General features: G+C 44.0%; 1 protein-coding gene across 5 annotated transcripts; it reads left to right on the top strand.

The window, feature by feature from the left end:
* The first annotated feature begins 144 nt into the window (after window positions 1-144).
* Window positions 145-18,105, top strand: ANKLE2 (ankyrin repeat and LEM domain containing 2). Of its 5 annotated transcripts, none has more exons than XM_039724344.1 (13): window positions 145-317; window positions 5,038-5,469; window positions 6,419-6,610; window positions 7,418-7,611; window positions 8,378-8,566; window positions 8,960-9,082; window positions 9,415-9,481; window positions 10,144-10,325; window positions 11,687-11,793; window positions 12,646-12,839; window positions 13,438-14,116; window positions 14,257-14,388; window positions 15,122-18,105. In XM_039724344.1, the coding sequence occupies exons 2-13, from the start codon at window positions 5,049-5,051 to the stop codon at window positions 15,336-15,338; spliced, it is 2,697 nt and encodes an 898-aa protein (XP_039580278.1). In that variant the 5' UTR covers window positions 145-317; window positions 5,038-5,048; the 3' UTR covers window positions 15,339-18,105. The 5 variants fall into 5 exon arrangements, with proteins under 5 accessions (XP_039580278.1, XP_039580275.1, XP_039580277.1 ...); XM_039724341.1 differs by having other exon boundaries at window positions 145-643; XM_039724343.1 differs by lacking the exon at window positions 145-317 and adding an exon at window positions 1,080-1,252.
* The last annotated feature ends 113 nt before the right edge of the window (window positions 18,106-18,218 follow it).

The following is an 18,218-nucleotide window of genomic DNA, read 5'->3' as shown; positions in this document are numbered from 1 at the left end:
TGAAGTGCCTGTGTGTTCCCAGTCCCCAGGGCTGCTGCAGTTCAAACCCTGCCCGCCTGTGCCGGCCTTGGGCAGCGCCCTCCCCGCCCGGCAGCTGCGGCTGCAGCGCGGAGCTCCGCCGCGTGTTCCGCCGCAGCCGCCGCGCTCCCCTCGGCCTCCGCCGGCCTTCCCCGCCCGGAGCGGCGGCCGAGCGGCGCCGCGGTCACGGTGAGGCCCAGGGAGGCGGCGGAGCCCCGTCAGCGCCGGGCGGAGCCGCCGCCGCGTCTGTCGGGGGGCGGGCGCGGGGCGGAGGAGGTGGAAGCCGCGAGGCCGCGGAGGTACCGTCCCTGAGGGCGTGCGGGCACGGCCGGCGTGCGGCGGGCGGGCCGCGGGCCGGGCATGGAGCGGTGGGTCGGGGCCGCCGGGGGCTGGGATTCGCTGTGGGGAGCCGGCTGGGGCCGATGGCCGTGCTGGGAGCTCCTGGCCGCCTGCGCCGTCATCGGCGCCGTGGGCTGGCTGCTGCGGCTGCGGGACAGGAGGCCGGGCGGCCGCCGGGCGGTGGCGGCCGCCATCTCCTCCCCGACCCCCATCGCGTCCCCGGCTCCCCACTCGGCCCCGGCGCCGCTCGCCGCGGGGAGCCAGCGCTGCAGCGGGAGCCGCCCAGGTGAGAGACTCGGGGGAGGCCGGGGATGGTGCTGCCCTCGCCCCGCGGAGGGCCGGGAGCAGGGCCGGGCACCGCCCGGGGAGGCCGCGATTTTTTCTTCCCATGCACTAGCGGCCTCCTGCTCCCTGCTTTTCCATAACTCATGGCTCATACGAGACTGCTGCAGCATTTTAAGGTTAATATGCACTAGCGGCCTCCTGCTCCCTGCTTTTCCATCTCTTATGGCTCATACGAGACTGTTATTAACCATTTAAGGTTAATAACGCGGACGGAACCTTTCTTCAGCGGCCCCTGAAGTGCCTGTGTGTTCCCAGTCCCCAGGGCTGCTGCAGTTCAAACCCTGCCCGCCTGTGCCGGCCTTGGGCAGCGCCCTCCCCGCCCGGCAGCTGCGGCTGCAGCGCGGAGCTCCGCCGCGTGTTCCGCCGCAGCCGCCGCGCTCCCCTCGGCCTCCGCCGGCCTTCCCCGCCCGGAGCGGCGGCCGAGCGGCGCCGCGGTCACGGTGAGGCCCAGGGAGGCGGCGGAGCCCCGTCAGCGCCGGGCGGAGCCGCCGCCGCGTCTGTCGGGGGGCGGGCGCGGGGCGGAGGAGGTGGAAGCCGCGAGGCCGCGGAGGTACCGTCCCTGAGGGCGTGCGGGCACGGCCGGCGTGCGGCGGGCGGGCCGCGGGCCGGGCATGGAGCGGTGGGTCGGGGCCGCCGGGGGCTGGGATTCGCTGTGGGGAGCCGGCTGGGGCCGATGGCCGTGCTGGGAGCTCCTGGCCGCCTGCGCCGTCATCGGCGCCGTGGGCTGGCTGCTGCGGCTGCGGGACAGGAGGCCGGGCGGCCGCCGGGCGGTGGCGGCCGCCATCTCCTCCCCGATCCCCATCGCGTCCCCGGCTCCCCACTCGGCCCCGGCGCCGCTCGCCGCGGGGAGCCAGCGCTGCAGCGGGAGCCGCCCAGGTGAGAGACTCGGGGGAGGCCGGGGATGGTGCTGCCCTCGCCCCGCGGAGGGCCGGGAGCAGGGCCGGGCACCGCCCGGGGAGGCCGCGCGGCCCTGCCCGGCTCCCTGCGCGCCCGGCCCCGCCGCCCCGTTCCCCTTCGCGCTTTGTCACGGCCGGGCCTCGGCGGCAGAGGCGGCTCCGCCCGCCCCGGCCCCGCTCCCGCGGCCCTGCTGCTGCTCCCGCATCCCCTCCCGCGCCCTGCCCGGGCCGGGTCTAGGCATAGGTGTGCGTTTCTCCTCCCTGAAAAGTTGTCCCTTTTTCCTTCCCTTTTTTCTTTTCCCGTGGCTTATTTCAAGTTTGTTCAGCAGTTCCCTTTCAGCCACGTAGTTCATAACCGGTGGCTCATTTGCCCACAGGCGGTACAGACAAATCACCCCATCGCGGAGCCACGGTTGCTCTAACATATGCAAATCCTCTCAGCTGAATACAGCCCAAGACAGGATGTGACTCTCCATTTCTCTCTCGGAAAGAAAAGAAAACACAGCCAAAAAGAGTGCTTTTCTTATATTGTTCATTTATGGAAAGATTTAATGAGAGTAGTACAGTAAAATAATACTGCCATCCTTAGAGAAGTCAGTCGTTCAGCCTTTATGTTTTTTTGGAAGCAGATTCTGCTGTTTCATGCTGACCCACTGAGATAAAGGCAAATACAATTCTTGCCCATTCTTCCAGGTTTTGATTGATTTGGCAGAACCGTTGAACATGGTTTTGTTAAAGCATGTTGTTGTTATTCATATTTGCAAAGGTAACTCGCAAGGCCTTACATGCTGAACTAGAAGAGGTATCATCCTCAGTGCTGGCTGTGCTCTGGGTCATTTGTAGTTATATAATACATTTTACGGTTCAAATAATCTCATTTTGCACCTGCACATAACAAACGGTCAAAGGATTGTCTCAAAACAAGCAGTTGCTGTTTCTTGGGTTTGCAAGTCACTCATTTTGTTTTGGACAGATTAAAATAGGTAATGAAATTAAAAACCAATAGTGCTTTTTTAAGTTAGCTGAAGTCTTACTGTCAGAACACAAATGGATTTTGTGAGAGTTCTGTGTTGTCACTCCAACAATGTTTTCCCTATTTCCACACCAAACGCCCTGTAGAAAACTCTTCATGCTAACAGCAGATCTTCAGCCGGATTCTTCACTGCTGGTCTGCTTTGCCATCTCATTTAATTCAGTTGTGCCAGAATTGTAATACAATTGTACACACAAAATAAATAATTTTTTTTTTTTAAAAACAGACAAAATTTTGAGCACTAAGATTTAGGTACCAGGTTCTGTCAAAACATGAGGAAGCAGAGAAAATCACTCCCTCACAGCATTTTTTTTGCTTAACCACAAGGCAGGGAGGATTTTTGCGTGTTCCTGTCTACTCTCCATACATGAATTATACATAGGTACAGGTCTGCTCTTCTGGAGAATGATTGTGCTAATTCTGAACCCTAAAAATAGGAGCATTTCTCAGCTAATTCTTTAAGGCGTTACGTTGACTGCTCAAAATGTTTCCATTGAGCTGTTCTTCCAGTGAACTTTCTCACCCCTGAGTTTCCATCTTTCTTTTCTTTAAGGCGTTACGTTGACTGCTCAAAATGTTTCCATTTAGCTGTTTTCCAGTGAACTTTCTCATCCCTGAGTTTCCATCTTTCTTGTGATTTTACAGTTATGCAGTCTCAAAAGGCAAGTCCTTATGATAGCAAGTTTGGATATTTTAATTGACCTTAGAGGCACATCCCTTGATCAAAACATACTGGTATCAAATTTTATTTAAGAAATAGAGGATTAAGAATTGAAAACAAGAGGATCTTTCATATCTGTTGTTGTAGTCTTGTGGGCAAGTCAGATAATCGAAGCAGTGAGGTTGCTTGGAGGCTCAGGAGTCACAGGGGAGCTACAATACTTTGGGGAAGTGGCTCAGCAGCATCAGCTGTGGCTCTGCTGCTGTTTGTTGGGGTTTTTTAATTGGAAATATTCTCATTTCCCATTGTTAATACTTGTGAAATGTTCAGACTGAGGGTATGTTGTTCTCTAACCACAGACATTCAAAGTAAGATGTTAATAAAAAAGAGACAGCTCCCAAAGGAAACGTCCCTCCAAGGAAACAATCCTCAAACTCACATGACTGTTGATTTGTAATAGTTGAAGGACTGTTGAAGTTTGCCATTAAGTACATTTTCATAGTGTTTCCTAATACTAGGAATGTGTTTGTTCTCACTCAGGTTGCAGTGAAACTTAATGTGGTGCTCTATTGATGGCTGCTGAAAGCTATAAAAACTTACTGTGTGCATTTGGGTTTTTTAAACATATGAAAAGTAGTCTTAAGTTTCACTAACTGAGGATGAAACCTAAAATTGGAAATAAAGTATTAAACCAGCCATACACCCTGTCCAAAGCAGTGCAAGCCCCATGAAGTGGCTCAGCAGTGGAGGAGGGGGCAGTGCAGGGCAGGAGTGAAGGGAAGCTGGGGGAATAGCACAGCTGAATCATTCCTGTCTGCAGCTTCCCTTCCTGAGCAGAGTGCCAGGGGAGTCACAGCCTGCCTGCAGGTACATGGCTGCACTGCCTGATGAAATCATATGAAAGCTTCTTGCATTTTTGAGCTGCCCAAATCCTGTATTTTTCAGCTGTGTTTTTCAGAGCAAGGAATTTGTGTTGGCATCAGCTTGGTTTCAGTATGTGCTTGCTGACCAGTGTGGATTACATGGAGGGATGTGAGCCTGGGAATTGTATCATAGCAGAGAGAAGGATGTTCCTTTGGAAATGGAGAAGCTCTCCCAGCTTCTGTTTTTTGTTGGAGAAGGAAAAAATCAGTTGTTTTTGTCTTCTGGCCATTTGCTCTCAAAACAGGCCTGGGAAACGACATGCTGTGTACATATTTCCAGCCTTGCATCACAGCCAGAGAAAGCCTGCCCTGGTTGCTGCATTGTGCTTGTCCCCATGACTTCTGTCAGCCAGAAAGTCCCAAGGAAATACTAGAAGTAGTTCTGTGCCTTTAGCTGGAGGTGCAGCCCCTTGTCTTGGGGCTGGCTGGTGCTCGTGTCCTTGTATTGCATTGCACGAATAGATTGTGCCTTCTTGTCAGGAATCAAATATTTCTCAGCCTGTCATAAATTTTAATGAGTAAATGCTCTAGATTGAATTTTCACTCTAGAAGAAATTGAAAAAGGACTACCAAGGACAAAATGTAAGCTGTAAATATTCTTTTAAGTAGTCGAGAGAAGAGGAAATAAACTTGCTATGGGTCTGGTAGCTTAAAAACATTGAATTGAAAAAATATTTTGTCTTCTCTGCACTGCAAGGATCTCTTCAGAATCCCTAGAAATTGCTAAGAGGCCTTTTTGTCCTTGGCTTTAATACCCTATTTAAGTAGCAGAAGAAAAGTTTTGGTTTTTACAGTTTTTCTCCTTTTTTGCCTTTCCCGTAGGTGGAATAACAATGGATACAATATTATCCCGATTAAAGAAGCTCAGCCACGATGAGCTTAGAGAAGAGATTGTGAGAGCAGGACTGAAATGTGGGCCCATTACTGCAACTACAAGGTTTATTTTTGAAAAAAAATTGGCTCAGGCACTGTTGGAGCAGCAAGGAGCATTGGAGGAGGAAGGGTCTGCTGTGGCAGAGGAGGCTGCTGGAAATGTCCCAGTGAATCACAACGGCCATGGAGGTGCTTCTGAGGAGGTGGACTTTGGGTACTCTGTGGGTCTGAACCCTCCAGAAGAAGATGCTGTGACACACATGAGCTGTTCAGCTCCAGCCTGTGGTGCTGACTCACAAATCACTGCTCAGACACCATCCAGAGATCCTCCACTATTCTATGGTGTTTGCCCAGTTTATGACGACATACTGGCCAGGAATGGTAAATACTCACTTCCCTTCTTTCCAGTGATAGGCATTTTAGTCATGTCTGAGTAGAATTCTTTTATGTAACAGGTGTTCTGAGCACCACTGCATTAGTGTTATAAGCATTGTTTGAAGTGTTTCTTTGTTCCTATAAATAGTGTTTATTCCGAGGCAAAGAAGCAGCAGTTCAAGACATCCCAGGTGTTTGCCATTACAGTTCCTACATAAGAGGATCCTCTACTCTGTGTAGCTCAGATGAAGAAAATGATTTCTTATTGCTACTCTTTGACCCATCCTGTGCCTTTAATCCCTCTCAAGAATAAAAAATAATCCTGTAAATAAACAATCAAAAAGCTATTTATATTGTCATCAGTTGAAGCTTAAATGATCTCTTCTAAAAGTTTTCACATCTTCCTTTCTGCTCTTGACAGGAGCAGAGTAGTGCACAGCATCATTTCCTCTGAGACAGTAGTAAGAATTCTTACTAAGAAAAGGTACATTAAGATATCCTTATTTGAACAATATCATTTTAAGGAGAAGAAGGATTTGTTTATTTTTTAAGATTCTCTCTAGAGATATTAAAGTTGTGGATCAGTTACAAAGTTGGTCTTTCTGAACAAGGCAGCATCAAAAGTAATGGAGGGTGACTAAGCTCTGAGTTTGCTTTTCCATCTGGAAGTGAAATGTTTTGTTGAAGGTGGCCCATCCATTAAAAGGGTGTTGATGGATGGGAATGGCTGAGCCCTGTGCAGGGATCACCTGGCATTACCTGGAGTGTGTGGGAGGCTTCTACTCAGTTTCCAAGAGACAAGATTTAAAAGGATTTTTGACCTTTATGTCATGTTTGGAAGAGAAATTATCTGAGACCAAATGTGGAATGATAGTCTTAAGAATTCTGTAATCTGTCTAGGAATGGAAATCTGAGATTATTGAAACAACATAACTTTGGTGGCTCTTTGTTGCAGAGAGGATACATGTGTATGAAGATAGGAAGGAAGCTCTCCAGGCTGTTAAGATGATTAAGGGTTCCCGTTTTAAAGCTTTTACAAACAGAGAGGATGCTGAGAAATTTGCTAAAGGAATCTGTGATTATTTCCCATCTCCAGGCAAGTCCTCTTTATGTTTGTCTCCAGTGAAAATGGGATCATTTAACAGAGGTAAGTGGGGAACTTCTTCTCGGTACAGTAGATGCAATAGACAGCATTGATTTTTTTTTTTTTGTAAGAGAAGCAACAACTGCTTTACCAATACACTAATAACAGAAAAAATTCAAAGGTGAAGCACTGAATAAATTGAAGTTTAAAATAACTTTTAAGTGTAGAAATGTTGAAAATGTGGAAAATGTTTTAAATGTAGAGTACTATTGCTGCTCTTCTAAAGGTGAAATGCAGGTAATGGTCTGCAAGGATACTTTGCTTAGCATTCCATGGTCATATTTGTTAGGATTCAGTTTTACTGATGGACTTCAGGATTTTCAGGTTTAGTAAGATGCTGATAAAATTGCACAGTATATTAAAACTGTACTCAATTCCTAAGTAAATTTGTCAGTTCAAAAATAAAATGGCAAGCACTGATCATATTTCACAGTGTTCCCAGTTGCTAAATTAAAGTGATTTAGGAGTTACAGAACTGCAGAATCAATTTTAATAATCAGAAAATGGTTGTTTCTTGCTGAATTTTGCTTTTAAATTTGGATGGGAGCAGACTGGTAATTACAAAGTTTACCAGTCCCTATTAATGTCTGAAACAGTTTTACAAGTTGATTCATCATTTTCCTCTCCCTATTACTAACTACTACTGTATTTAAATGCCTTGTTTTTGAGTTCAGTTTCCTTACTCCTGTATATTAAAGATGCCAAATTAATACATGGTTTAGATTAAAAGCATAATTTTCATGGCCTGGTGTACAAGTGGTGATCACTGGAAAGAATGTATCTAGAAAGGAGTGATGTGTGTTTTGATAGATGGTTTGTGCTCTCCTGAGAGCGACACTGCAAATAAGGAGAGAGCCAACAGCTACAAAAGCCCACGGACTCAAGATCTCACAGCTAAGCTTCGGAAGGCTGTGGAGAAAGGAGACACAGCAACATTTTCAGACCTTATTTGGAGTAACCCTCGTTACCTGATCGGGTCAGGCGACAACCCAACGATTGTACAGGTGAAAAACCAGCAACAAAACAGGAGAATCGGGTTCTGGTTTAGTGATGGAGCTTTTGGGGGCTGAAAGCAGAAGTGGAAGGAGAGATGTTTGCTGCTCCTCCTTCAAGACACCTTGTTCCCCCCAGGGCAGCGTTTCTCTGTTCATTGGCAGCAGCTGGGGCACTTCTCTGAAGTCACCCCAAGAGCTCCCTTTGCTCCAGCAGAGCTAAAATCTGAGTGTGCAGTTCTTCAGGGGAGGAATAGTTGTGTTCAGTAGTGCAAGAATAGGCTTGTCTTCTTATTCTCTGGTCTCCTCCAAGTAATTGCAATCTTCTTTAAAACAGACTGAATTTAAGGACCAGGGTAGGGCCTAGGCTGTAATTAGGTGTTCCTATAGCATTGCTTACCTAAGCACCTCTGTTAAATTCCAAAATCATGTATAAGGTGCCATTTAGCAAACACTGACAATCTTACTTCAACTTGTATCAGGCCAGCTTTGTGAAGTTGTTGAATTTTTTAATGTAATATAGCAAAGCAGCAGAATTTTTTATGTCTATACCCATTTTCCTGATCTTTATCTAAACTGAACTTCCTAACTCCCTTTATTGTGTAATATCTTAATGTACCTTTTTTCCCACATCCTTTCCTTGAATAAAGGCACTAACTGAATGCAAGAATAATTTCATTAATTATAGGAGTAATATGGGTGTAAAAATCAGTTACATCTCTGGGTGTAAGAAAGCTGTTTAAATTGAGGTTCATTCTGATGTTGGGGTTTTTTCCAGGAAGGGTGTAGGTACAATGTCATGCATGTTGCTGCCAAGGAGAATCAGCCTGCTATCTGCCAGTTATTGCTGGACACTCTGGAAAATCCAGAATTTATGCGGCTGATGTACCCAGATGATAACGATGTCATGTTGAAGAAACGCATCCAATACATTGTTGACCTTTACCTGAACACTCCAGATAAAATGGTAAGATTTGGGGGCTTAGCTGTCTTTATTGTTGCTGTTATTATTATTGTTGTTGTTGTTATTATTATTGTTATTGTTACTGTTATTATAACTGGAAAGGGTTAAGGATGTGTAAGGGAGACTGAAAGAGAACAGAAGGGGAGCTAGTTATTGTTACTGTTATTATAACTGGAAAGGGTTAAGGATGTGTAAGGGAACAGAAGGGGAGCTGACCATGAGGTCTGTGGGTTTTGGTAATCATTATTCTGAGCTATGGTGGGAACAGATTTGTTAAGAGCTGATACAATTAGTCATGACATGTATTTACTTTCCTTAGTCTCAATATTAAGTGTGTGGTATTGACTTTATAATCTTTCTAAGTGCCTGTGAATTTTTCCTTTTTTCCCACTGCAGTGGTTTGATACTCCATTGCATTTTGCTTGCAAGTTTGGGAATGTGGATGTGGTTAACGTGCTTACCTCACACCCAGCCATTGTAAAAAATCCAAAAAACAAATATGATCAAACTCCAGCAGAAGTAAGTCTCTCCATGTCCACAGCAAACCCAGAAATGTTATCCTGATCAGCATTTTTCATATTCAGACATTACTGACTACCATAGATGGAAGACTTGTAAGGGTCATAATTAAAGAGTAAATTCTGTATAACATTAAAAATATTTTATGTTGATTGCATTTTTGAAAAAGTTTTAGAATTTATGGAGTTGGATGTATTTTAGTTGGTCTACTATGAATTAAAAGTACTGGGTGAGATGGGTAGGGGCCAATAATATGATTGCTCAGGAAGAGCACACACTGCAGTGTGCAGTGAGGTTATTTGCTGCCCTAACAAGTACAATTATATTAACAGGTAGTTTGTGAAAGAAGCAAGAACAAATCTGCTGAATTGAAAGAAAAGATAAGAGAGTACTTGAAAGGTCTGTATGCAGAGTTTTGTACTATGTCAGGCATGTATTTTGGCTCTTGGATGTCTTCTGTTTGCTTTCTGTAGCATTTGAGCTCATAAATGATGCTGCTGTACAGTGCTCTGAAAACCAAAGGGAAATTCTAACATTGAGCAGGGACAGAGAACTTTTTGTCTTTTAAATGACAGTCAGAACTCTTAATGTATGGGTCACAAGGTTGCCCTCATGGCTCTGTAATGTTTGCAAGGCCCTGCTTCCTTCAGCCTGGAGCGGTGTTCAGTCTAAAAGATTGAACTAAAGAATTTAAAAACCTTTTGCAGGGCAAGAGGTGTATCTGTCATGCTGGGGAGTCCTGTCATTTTATAATTTCCTTGACAAAGAACTTTCTCTGTTTTGTGATGTGTGTGTTCAGGCATTTGCAGAAGGAGGTTGTGAAATTTGTTAAAGACCCTGAGGGAAGGGCTCTATGGATTATTGCAGGTGTTTGAAAGAGAAGGGAACCTGCACTAAAATGTGATCTGTAACCACTGAAGCAGCGAGTCTGAATTACAAGTAGTTTTACAAACGAAGTAAAGTCAGATGGGTCAGTGTACGGGTGCACTGGCAGTGCAGGAAGAAGCAGCAGGCTGATGTAACATAAACTGAATGAGAAGGCTTTGTGTGATTTATTTTAGGTCACTATTATGTCCCACTCCTGAGGGCAGAAGACAATTCCTCAGCTCCGGTCATTGGGGCACCGTGGTCGCCAGACCAGACGGACGATGGCCCCCAGAGAGCTTGGCCCAAATACCCTGGCAGCCCCAAAGACCCAGTGCTGTCCATCAGGGCTTTTGCAGGCCCCATGAGCCCCTCAAAGGTGAGCAGAGAACTCCCTGTGACTCCGGTGCCTATGTGAATAAATTCCTTTTTGTGAATAAAGAAGATCCCCACAGGGTTCCTGGTGTGATGTAGCTTGCTCCTGGTACAGGTTGTGGCTCTCTCTTAGCTGAGGAGATGGATCTTCCTCCATGGAGAAGCACAGAAGCTTGTAAATATTTTTTTATTGCTGAAAACAGAAATGTGGTGCAAATAAGAAGAGTAGAAATTGAGTCAAAAATTTTCTTTTTCCTCTTGAAATCTGTTCAAAGAGCACGTTTGACAAACCTTTCATTTCTTTTAGATTATTGCTGTAACTTTCTAACCTGAAGCAAAGCCTTTCAAAGCAATTATGAATCAATTTTTAAAACCTTGACTGTATCTTTATCTCATTTCTAGAAGTTGCCACTGGATGTTAACCTCTGCTTGTTGAATTAACATAAATATATTTTTCTAGATGGAAAAACTGACAACCACATAGTAGGTGTTGGGATGGTTTTGGAAGTGTATGGTTTATATAGTGGAAAAGCAAAATCTTCGGTTTTCAGAAGGAATACTTAGATATCTGTTAAATATATTCCAAACTTACAGGTGTTTATTTGACTCATTTATTTAATGTGAACATGCTGCAAATATGACAGCTTTAGAAACAGTGAATAAATGCAGTGGAGGACTGATAATTGCATTCTTTAAGACTGAGTTCTACCAAAATGCTTAATGATTTTTCTCCTAAATGTTCTTGATCAATTTTCTGTTCAACTGACAGAAATTTAAATATAATTTATACTCCAAAAATATTACCTAGGGTGTAAACAGTTCATAATTTTGATTGCTGACATGTATTTTAATGTTTGAATGTAATTCTTAGTCATCGTTGTGATCTTTGTCACATAAAGTGAAGGGCAGGATTTTGTAAAAAATTTCCTGAGACATTCCAACTTCAAAATAGACAGCAAGAATTTATTCTAATAATTGTAGCAAGTCTGTACATTAAAAAATATCCCCTTTGTATCCTAGAAAACAATGACCAGGAAACATTTATAATTAAGGAGGACGAGATGCCAAAATCACAAGACACTTCTTTTTCCTGCTGCACACACATTAAAACCAGGCAGATGTGGTGTCTGTGCAGTTGATTTTCAGATGATTGTACATTATGGTCCTTCTCTTTGAGCAGTTAAGAGATCACAGTAACCACCAGTAGTGAAAGGAGTAACTTTAGCTCCAGTGTGAGATCCTTCATAGCACTTGTGGACAGCAAACAACTGAACATCTTCCAGGCCTGCAGGTGGATGTGTAGCCAGCACTGAGTTAGTTCATACTGTGAGGGGTAGTTTTTGAATTTGTTTCTGTTTTTTAAAGGCTGAAGAATTTCGCAGGCTGTGGAAGACTCCACCTCGAGAGAGAGCTGGCTTCTTTCACAATGTCAGGAAATCTGATCTGGAGAGAGGTGTTGAAAGAGTTGGAAGGTATCTAAAAGACTGTCAATACATAAAATTAATAATAGAGCATGTATAAGCAAAAGACTGTGCTGAGAGTACAGTTATTACTCACTGCACAATACCTTGGGGCAAAAACTACTGCAGAAATATTTAATGAAATATTTTGCAGTTGGATTTTTACTGTATTTTTGTGTAAATAAGATAGTTAAAATGTGAGACCTGGCTTTCTTAGCTTGACAATAGAGGTATTTTAGCTGTTATTGATGGTATGTATGGAATGCTTTTCACAGACATTTACTTGCCTCATTTGTCACATCTAAAATTATGCATAGCCTATTTATTTTGTGAAAGTGAGGGATTGTTAAAAGGGAGCAGAATTAAAAGATCCTAATAGAAATTTGCTGTTTTATAAAAGCTGTGTGTGTGTGGTGTGTCCTTGCAGCTAAAATACCTTCTATCAGCAACATATGGGAAAAAAATACTTTGTTAAAAGCTGACTGCATTTCATTCTTTAAAATGATCCCTCACTTCCTCCTCCCTCTGTGATTCCCAAATAGAAAAAGCTGGTGCATGCAGTATCAGTGGGGATTCTTCTCTGTCTGATGTCTGGATACAGTCAGCTTAAAGATAGCAATGTTTATGCTGCCAACTGTAAAAATAGTTGATGAAACATGAAAAATGCTCTAGAACAAATGAGGTGATACTATGATTGCTAAGGATGTGTCTGTGCTTTTGCAGGCTGTTGGTTGTGGTGGGATTATGTTGCCTGATTGCTTGTTTGTGCTCCTGTTTGTAGCTGTTAAAATGTGATCAGAAAAGTTGTTGTCAAACTAATATTTATGTCTTCACAAATGATTCGTTTTATTTTATTTATTGCAGGGAGTTAGCTCATGAACTGGGGTTCCCGTGGGTTGAATACTGGGAATTTCTGGGCTGTTTTGTTGATCTGTCTTCCCAGGAGGGGCTGAGAAAATTAGAAGAGTACCTGAGTCATCGTGAAATGAGCGAAAAGGCTCAGCCAGAAACAGGGGAAAATGAAACCTGCAATAGATATAAAACTCCACATCCCTCTGGTAAGAAAAGGGCAAATGCTGCAAACAATGGGTTGTACCTGGGGAGAAGAGGGACAGAAAAAGCTTGGTGCCCAGGGGAAGCAGTATTCACCTGCTGTGGTTGCTATTATTCATCTGTTATCCAGAGAGTCTGAGTACAGCACCAAAAAAAGAGCCAGCTGTGAATGTAGAAGTACAGTCTTTATCTTTCATGTGAAGTAGTTTGTTTGAGTGTAGCCCCAAAGGAAATCCCTGTAAGAAAACCTCTATCTTCAGAATGTTTTCATTTGGGCATTCATCTTAAAATTACAGCATTTTGTAAGTCACAGATATGGAATAAATAACATTTTTAAAATAAAAGAGTCATAATTTACAACTGTGAGTGTGAAAAAACACAAGAAGCAAAACCCAGGAAAGCTTTTATACCTTAGACCACTGCTTGCCATTTCTGTATTTTGCTTTTGTAGCTTAAGTCAGATTAGTTCATGCTGTTACATAAAGCCAGAGAGGTCTTCAGGAAATAGAATAAGGCATAAAGATTGTGTATTTTTCCTAGCCTTGTACTTGACATTCTGTTTAAAGCCTTCTTACGTGTTGCTCTTGTTAAAATTGTTTACAGGCAAAAGCAAAAAGTCCTGCAATTCCATTTCTGTTGGAGCATTTTTGGATGAGGATGATGATGACATGAGCTTAGAAGAAATCAAAAACAGACAAAATGCAGCCCGAAATATCAGCCCCTCTCTGGTGTCCAAGGAGCCCAGCATTGATGCCATTGGAGATGCTGAGTGTGATATCCTGTCCATGGAGTGTGCAGGAAACATCATAGAGACCTCAGCTCACCCTCGGCACTATGAGAAGGGGGCTGCTGCCAGCAAAAATGGCTTTTGCAGTCCTGTGTCCAGTAAAAGGATCATCAGTGACAGAAAGCAGCTGCGTGGTGGGTCAGAATGCCTCATGTCACCTGTTTCCAATTTGATGGCAGAATTTGAAGGCCTGTCATTCCAAGAACAAGAGGTTGCAGGAGTATCTCATAAAATTACTGCAGAAACTGAGAATGAGGGAATTCTGGACAAGACCTGCTCTGCAGTGTCACTGGCAAGTTCTTCTGAGCCAAGTGTTACAGGAAAACATGGAGAGGCCAGGCTAAGGACAGACCACAAAATACCATTAGAAAAGGAAAGAGTGTCAAGAGAATCTGGAATTCAGACTAAGGAGCCACAACGTCAAGAACTTTCTTCCCAGAAGTTTGTTTTAAAGACTTCACCCACAAATGACAATTTAAAGTTATTCCTTCTTGGGTAAGAATTGCCTTTTTTAACTCTTACTTGCACAGACAATCTCTTTGCTGATATAAAACTAAGTGTTTTGGAATTGGGGCGTTTCATTGCCTGAATAAATAACATAGTTCTCTTTTCATCTAGTTCTGTTTCCATTCTAGGGAGCAGCCCTCGAAGCTGGATGTTGATGTCTTAGCAGCTATAGAAGGAGCAGAGATTGATCCCCAGAAATTCCCAATGATTTACAAATGGAAACATGCAGTGCAATCCTACTCCTCATCTGACAGGCAAAGGTATTGCTGCAAACTCAGTCACAGGAGCTGAAGTGCATTTTTAGCAGGTCAGCTTCGATAGCAGAATTTCAGGCCTTGTTGCCCCCAAACCCATATTTTAAATTCAGACGAATTAATCTCTGTTCTGAAGCTAATCACAAAGCCTTTTTTGACTGATGTCTGTTGATAAGGAGTTTCCTGGTGCTGCAGTCATGTTCTTTCCATTCTACTGCTGTTCCAGGTAACTTGAGCATGTCCCCACAGACAAATCAGACCTGACTGATTTCCACTTGGCCAGTGTCTCACTTTGCTGATTTGGTACTTGGATCCTTCAGTGGACTCAGTGATAGTTGTGCTGTTGGTTTGTAATTCATCCCTGTTGTTGATGCAGTGCACGAATGTTGTGTTTGTTGCCTTGTGGTACTTAGATTGTGCTGAGGGATATTAAGGTGAATTTATTATTAGTGTTTTTATTTTTACCCTTTATTACCCCAGTCCAAAAGAATTGTTCATTTGGAGGATGGTGTGTGTCATTGTGGCCATTTTGAAAGAAATTATATCTTACTAATCTGGGCAGCACATCTATATAGAATATTTCGTGCTCTTCCTGTTCCTTCTCTTATCCCAGACCTGTCTCTTACCAGACAGGATTTTTCTCAGCTGGTGCATTGCTTCTGAGATTGATTCTCAGTTGGCTGCTCTCATTCTTGCAGTTTCCTCTAAAATGTGTGCAATGACTTCTGGTTTCTTTCAGTTGGCCCAGTCCGGCGTTGAAGGCAAGATTCCAGTCCCAGTCCATGGCTGCTGGCTTTGCAAACGCTCCGGTGTATCCGAGCTCGGGAAGGAGCAGCCCCACGGCGGGCAGTCCGGGGAAGCAGAGCGCCGCCTCCTTCCCTGCCGAGCCCCGCAGCCCCGGGCGCTACAGCCCCGCCTGCGTCCTGCGCTACTTCGCAGAGCCTCCTGCCCACTAGAGTGCAGCTCCTCATCCTGGGACTTCCCTTCTGTTCTCATTGTTAGTGGAGGAAAAACTACAATGTTACTAAGGTGACATGAGGTTTGTACTCAGCTATTTATTTTTCCTCAATTGAGGACAACTGTATGTTTAAACAATGGAATTTATGTCTTAATGCCACATACGAGGTAGATTGTTACTGGTGATAAGCAAGAAGTTTGTGACAGTGCAGTTGTCCAGTAGCTGAATTAACCCTTGTTGCCAGTACCACAGTGGGCTGAACTGTCCTTAGCAATGGTGGCAGTTGCTATCACTACTTAACCTCATTGTAATGAACACACAGCCCTCAACTGCCTTTCTTGACCTTGGATAGTTGAGGAAATGCATCATCAGCAAGGAGAATGTGGGAGAGGAGACTGATGGCAGAAAGTGAAACGCTCTCCTGCTTGCAGGGGGAAGAGCCTAAAACATGCCTGGGAATGCAAGGACAGCTTTGCAGTGTGGAGCAGGGATGTGAAGCCCTGTGCAGAAGCAGAGAGTGTTTCCAGCCAGCTGGGCTGGGCAGTTGATACCCACACCCACCCTCACCTGTCTGTCCATGTGTGTGTGCACAGGTTTGCACAGAGACCCTCGAGTCTCTGCTTGTTCTGAGGCAGTTACAGACACTGAGACCTCCTGAGTGCTTTAGAAACAGGGCACTGTAGAAACTGTTGGGATTCTTTTAGTGGTAGTGGGAAGATTTAAGGAAAAGAAAACCTTAAAAATTAGCTGGTTATTTTTTCCCCAGAGAAGCTATTAACACTAGGAGATTTGAATAGTTATTACAAAAAAGCACATCAGCAATAATCTCAGCAAATTTACCAGCAAGATACCTTATCTTAATGGTCTGGTTTGTAATATATTAGCATGGTAGCCAGTGGCCCAGGAGGTGGCTATTTCCCAGCTGTAAAGAGAGAGGACTAAGGACAAAATATTTTTATGAAATCTGAGCTTTTACTGTGTCTCTAGTGTTGATGTGGTAATGAGTTTTTGTTACAGCAGTCAATAATTTTATTCTGCAGCCTTCTGTAAGAATGACTTGTTGTGACAGCGTGATGCTGAGAATAAGAAAGCTTTTCAAAACTCCAGAGTTTTCCATGTCAAGCCTAGTGCTTGTAATGTTGCATGAAAGGCTTCCAGAAACAGCTCTCTAGGTTAAAAAAAAAATAAAAAAAAGACCTATCTACTGTTAGAAGCTAAATCTGATCAGAAAATGAAGTTCTGCAGGACTGTGCTGGTGAGAAGGGATGGATTGGGCTGGGCTGGTGCCACAGTCAGGGAGAGCTCGCAGCCACCTGGCAGGGCAGGAGGAGGAGGGCTCCGAGCTGAGCCAGCCCGGAGGGAGGCAGGAGGGCCCGGCCCGAGGGTCCCTCCCACCCCTCGGGCCATCCCGAGCCGGGCTGTCCCAGGCAGTGACTGTTCTACACAAACTGCACCCTCACAGCTTCGTGACTGGTACAAACCTAAACACTGCACTTAATGCTTTTTGCAAGCTCAGTAGTGCCTTTTGTAATATATTTTTTTAATTAAATTTTTTGTTCTTTTGGAAGTTTTTAAAAAAAAGTGGCATCCACTTACTATGGGCAGATAAAATACAGTTTTTCTCTGGGCTTTCTGAACAGGATGTCTTTTAATGTCTCTAAGTTGGATTATTTGGTGCGATACTCTCCACGGGGGAGAGACTCCTTTTAGAAATTATTCTTTAAAAAATAAAAAAAGGCTCATTTTTCTCTTTTGTTAAAATCAAACATAGTTCCATGGAGCTGGACATTAGGAAGAGCTACTTTTCATAAATGCCTTTCATTCATGTTCCAGACAAGTACCAGGGGCCTGGGGGGTGTCATACTTTAGGAAACATGTTTAAAAAAAAACCCAGAACCAAAAACCTAACCTGTTACTAAGTATATTAACTGACTTTTTTCATAAGGGTTATTTTTTTTTAATTTTCTATTTTTATGTAGCAGGCTCCATGGTCTCAAAATATTTTTAGATCCCACATACATACAATTTTACTCCAAAAGGTTTGAGATTGGGTTTTTTGCTGGGTGGTAGGGTTTTTCAATAATTTAATGTAAGTTATCTCTTTATCATTCTGGAGAAATGGATCAGCTGATTGCCTAATACCATGTTAGAGCCAAACTGCTGGGGTAAGTTGCTGTGGGTGCAGCTGCTGTTCTCCACTCTGCTCCTTCAGAGCTGTGGCACAGCAGCGTTGCCCTTTTGCTAGGAGTTTGTTACTGAGCCAGGAGACTGACTAACATTTTTGTTCCTTGTCCTTTTTACTTTTATTATGCTTTGCTTTATTTTTTTAATATTTAAATGTTACTGGTATGTACATGTAGCCAGACACGGCCCCACCCACCCTCACACCCACCACACCCTTGCCTTTCACTTTGTAATGTTGTTTTGGTTCAGTCAGAAGAGTATTTTTTAAACTGTGTTAGATAATGTGCATTAGTCCAGCTGCACTTCACTTAAGAGGTCATTTTTCTAACAATGTGTTACTTCAGCTATGACAGAAATAGCAATTTGATCATTTGTGATTTTGTGAAGAAAGCCCTTCAACACTGAGCCTGTGGAGACACTTTAAATCAGAGTGATAGTGCTTGAATTGTGTTTTCTTGGCCAAAAGTTCACTTTTAAAGGTGCAAAATAGCTGTGTTTTTGTTGGTTGTTTTTTAATTAGCAAAGTGTAATGTTAAAAATACAGAAGTATCCCACTTTCTATTAAAATCAAATGAATAGCTGAAAGTGTCACCCTGTGTTCAATATGGGATGTGGGGAGAAGGAGCTGGACGTGACAGGGCAACCCACTGGCTTGTCCAGGCCTTGCTGTACAATAGCTGCAGTGACAGTGACA

The sequence above is a fragment of the Passer montanus genome, unplaced genomic scaffold (genome assembly GCF_014805655.1).
Source record: "Passer montanus isolate IOZ18808 unplaced genomic scaffold, ASM1480565v1 scaffold53, whole genome shotgun sequence".
NCBI classification, from domain to species: domain Eukaryota; kingdom Metazoa; phylum Chordata; class Aves; order Passeriformes; family Passeridae; genus Passer; species Passer montanus.
The sequence above is the reverse complement of the archived record's forward strand: the minus strand, read 5'-3'. Positions and strand labels throughout refer to the sequence as shown.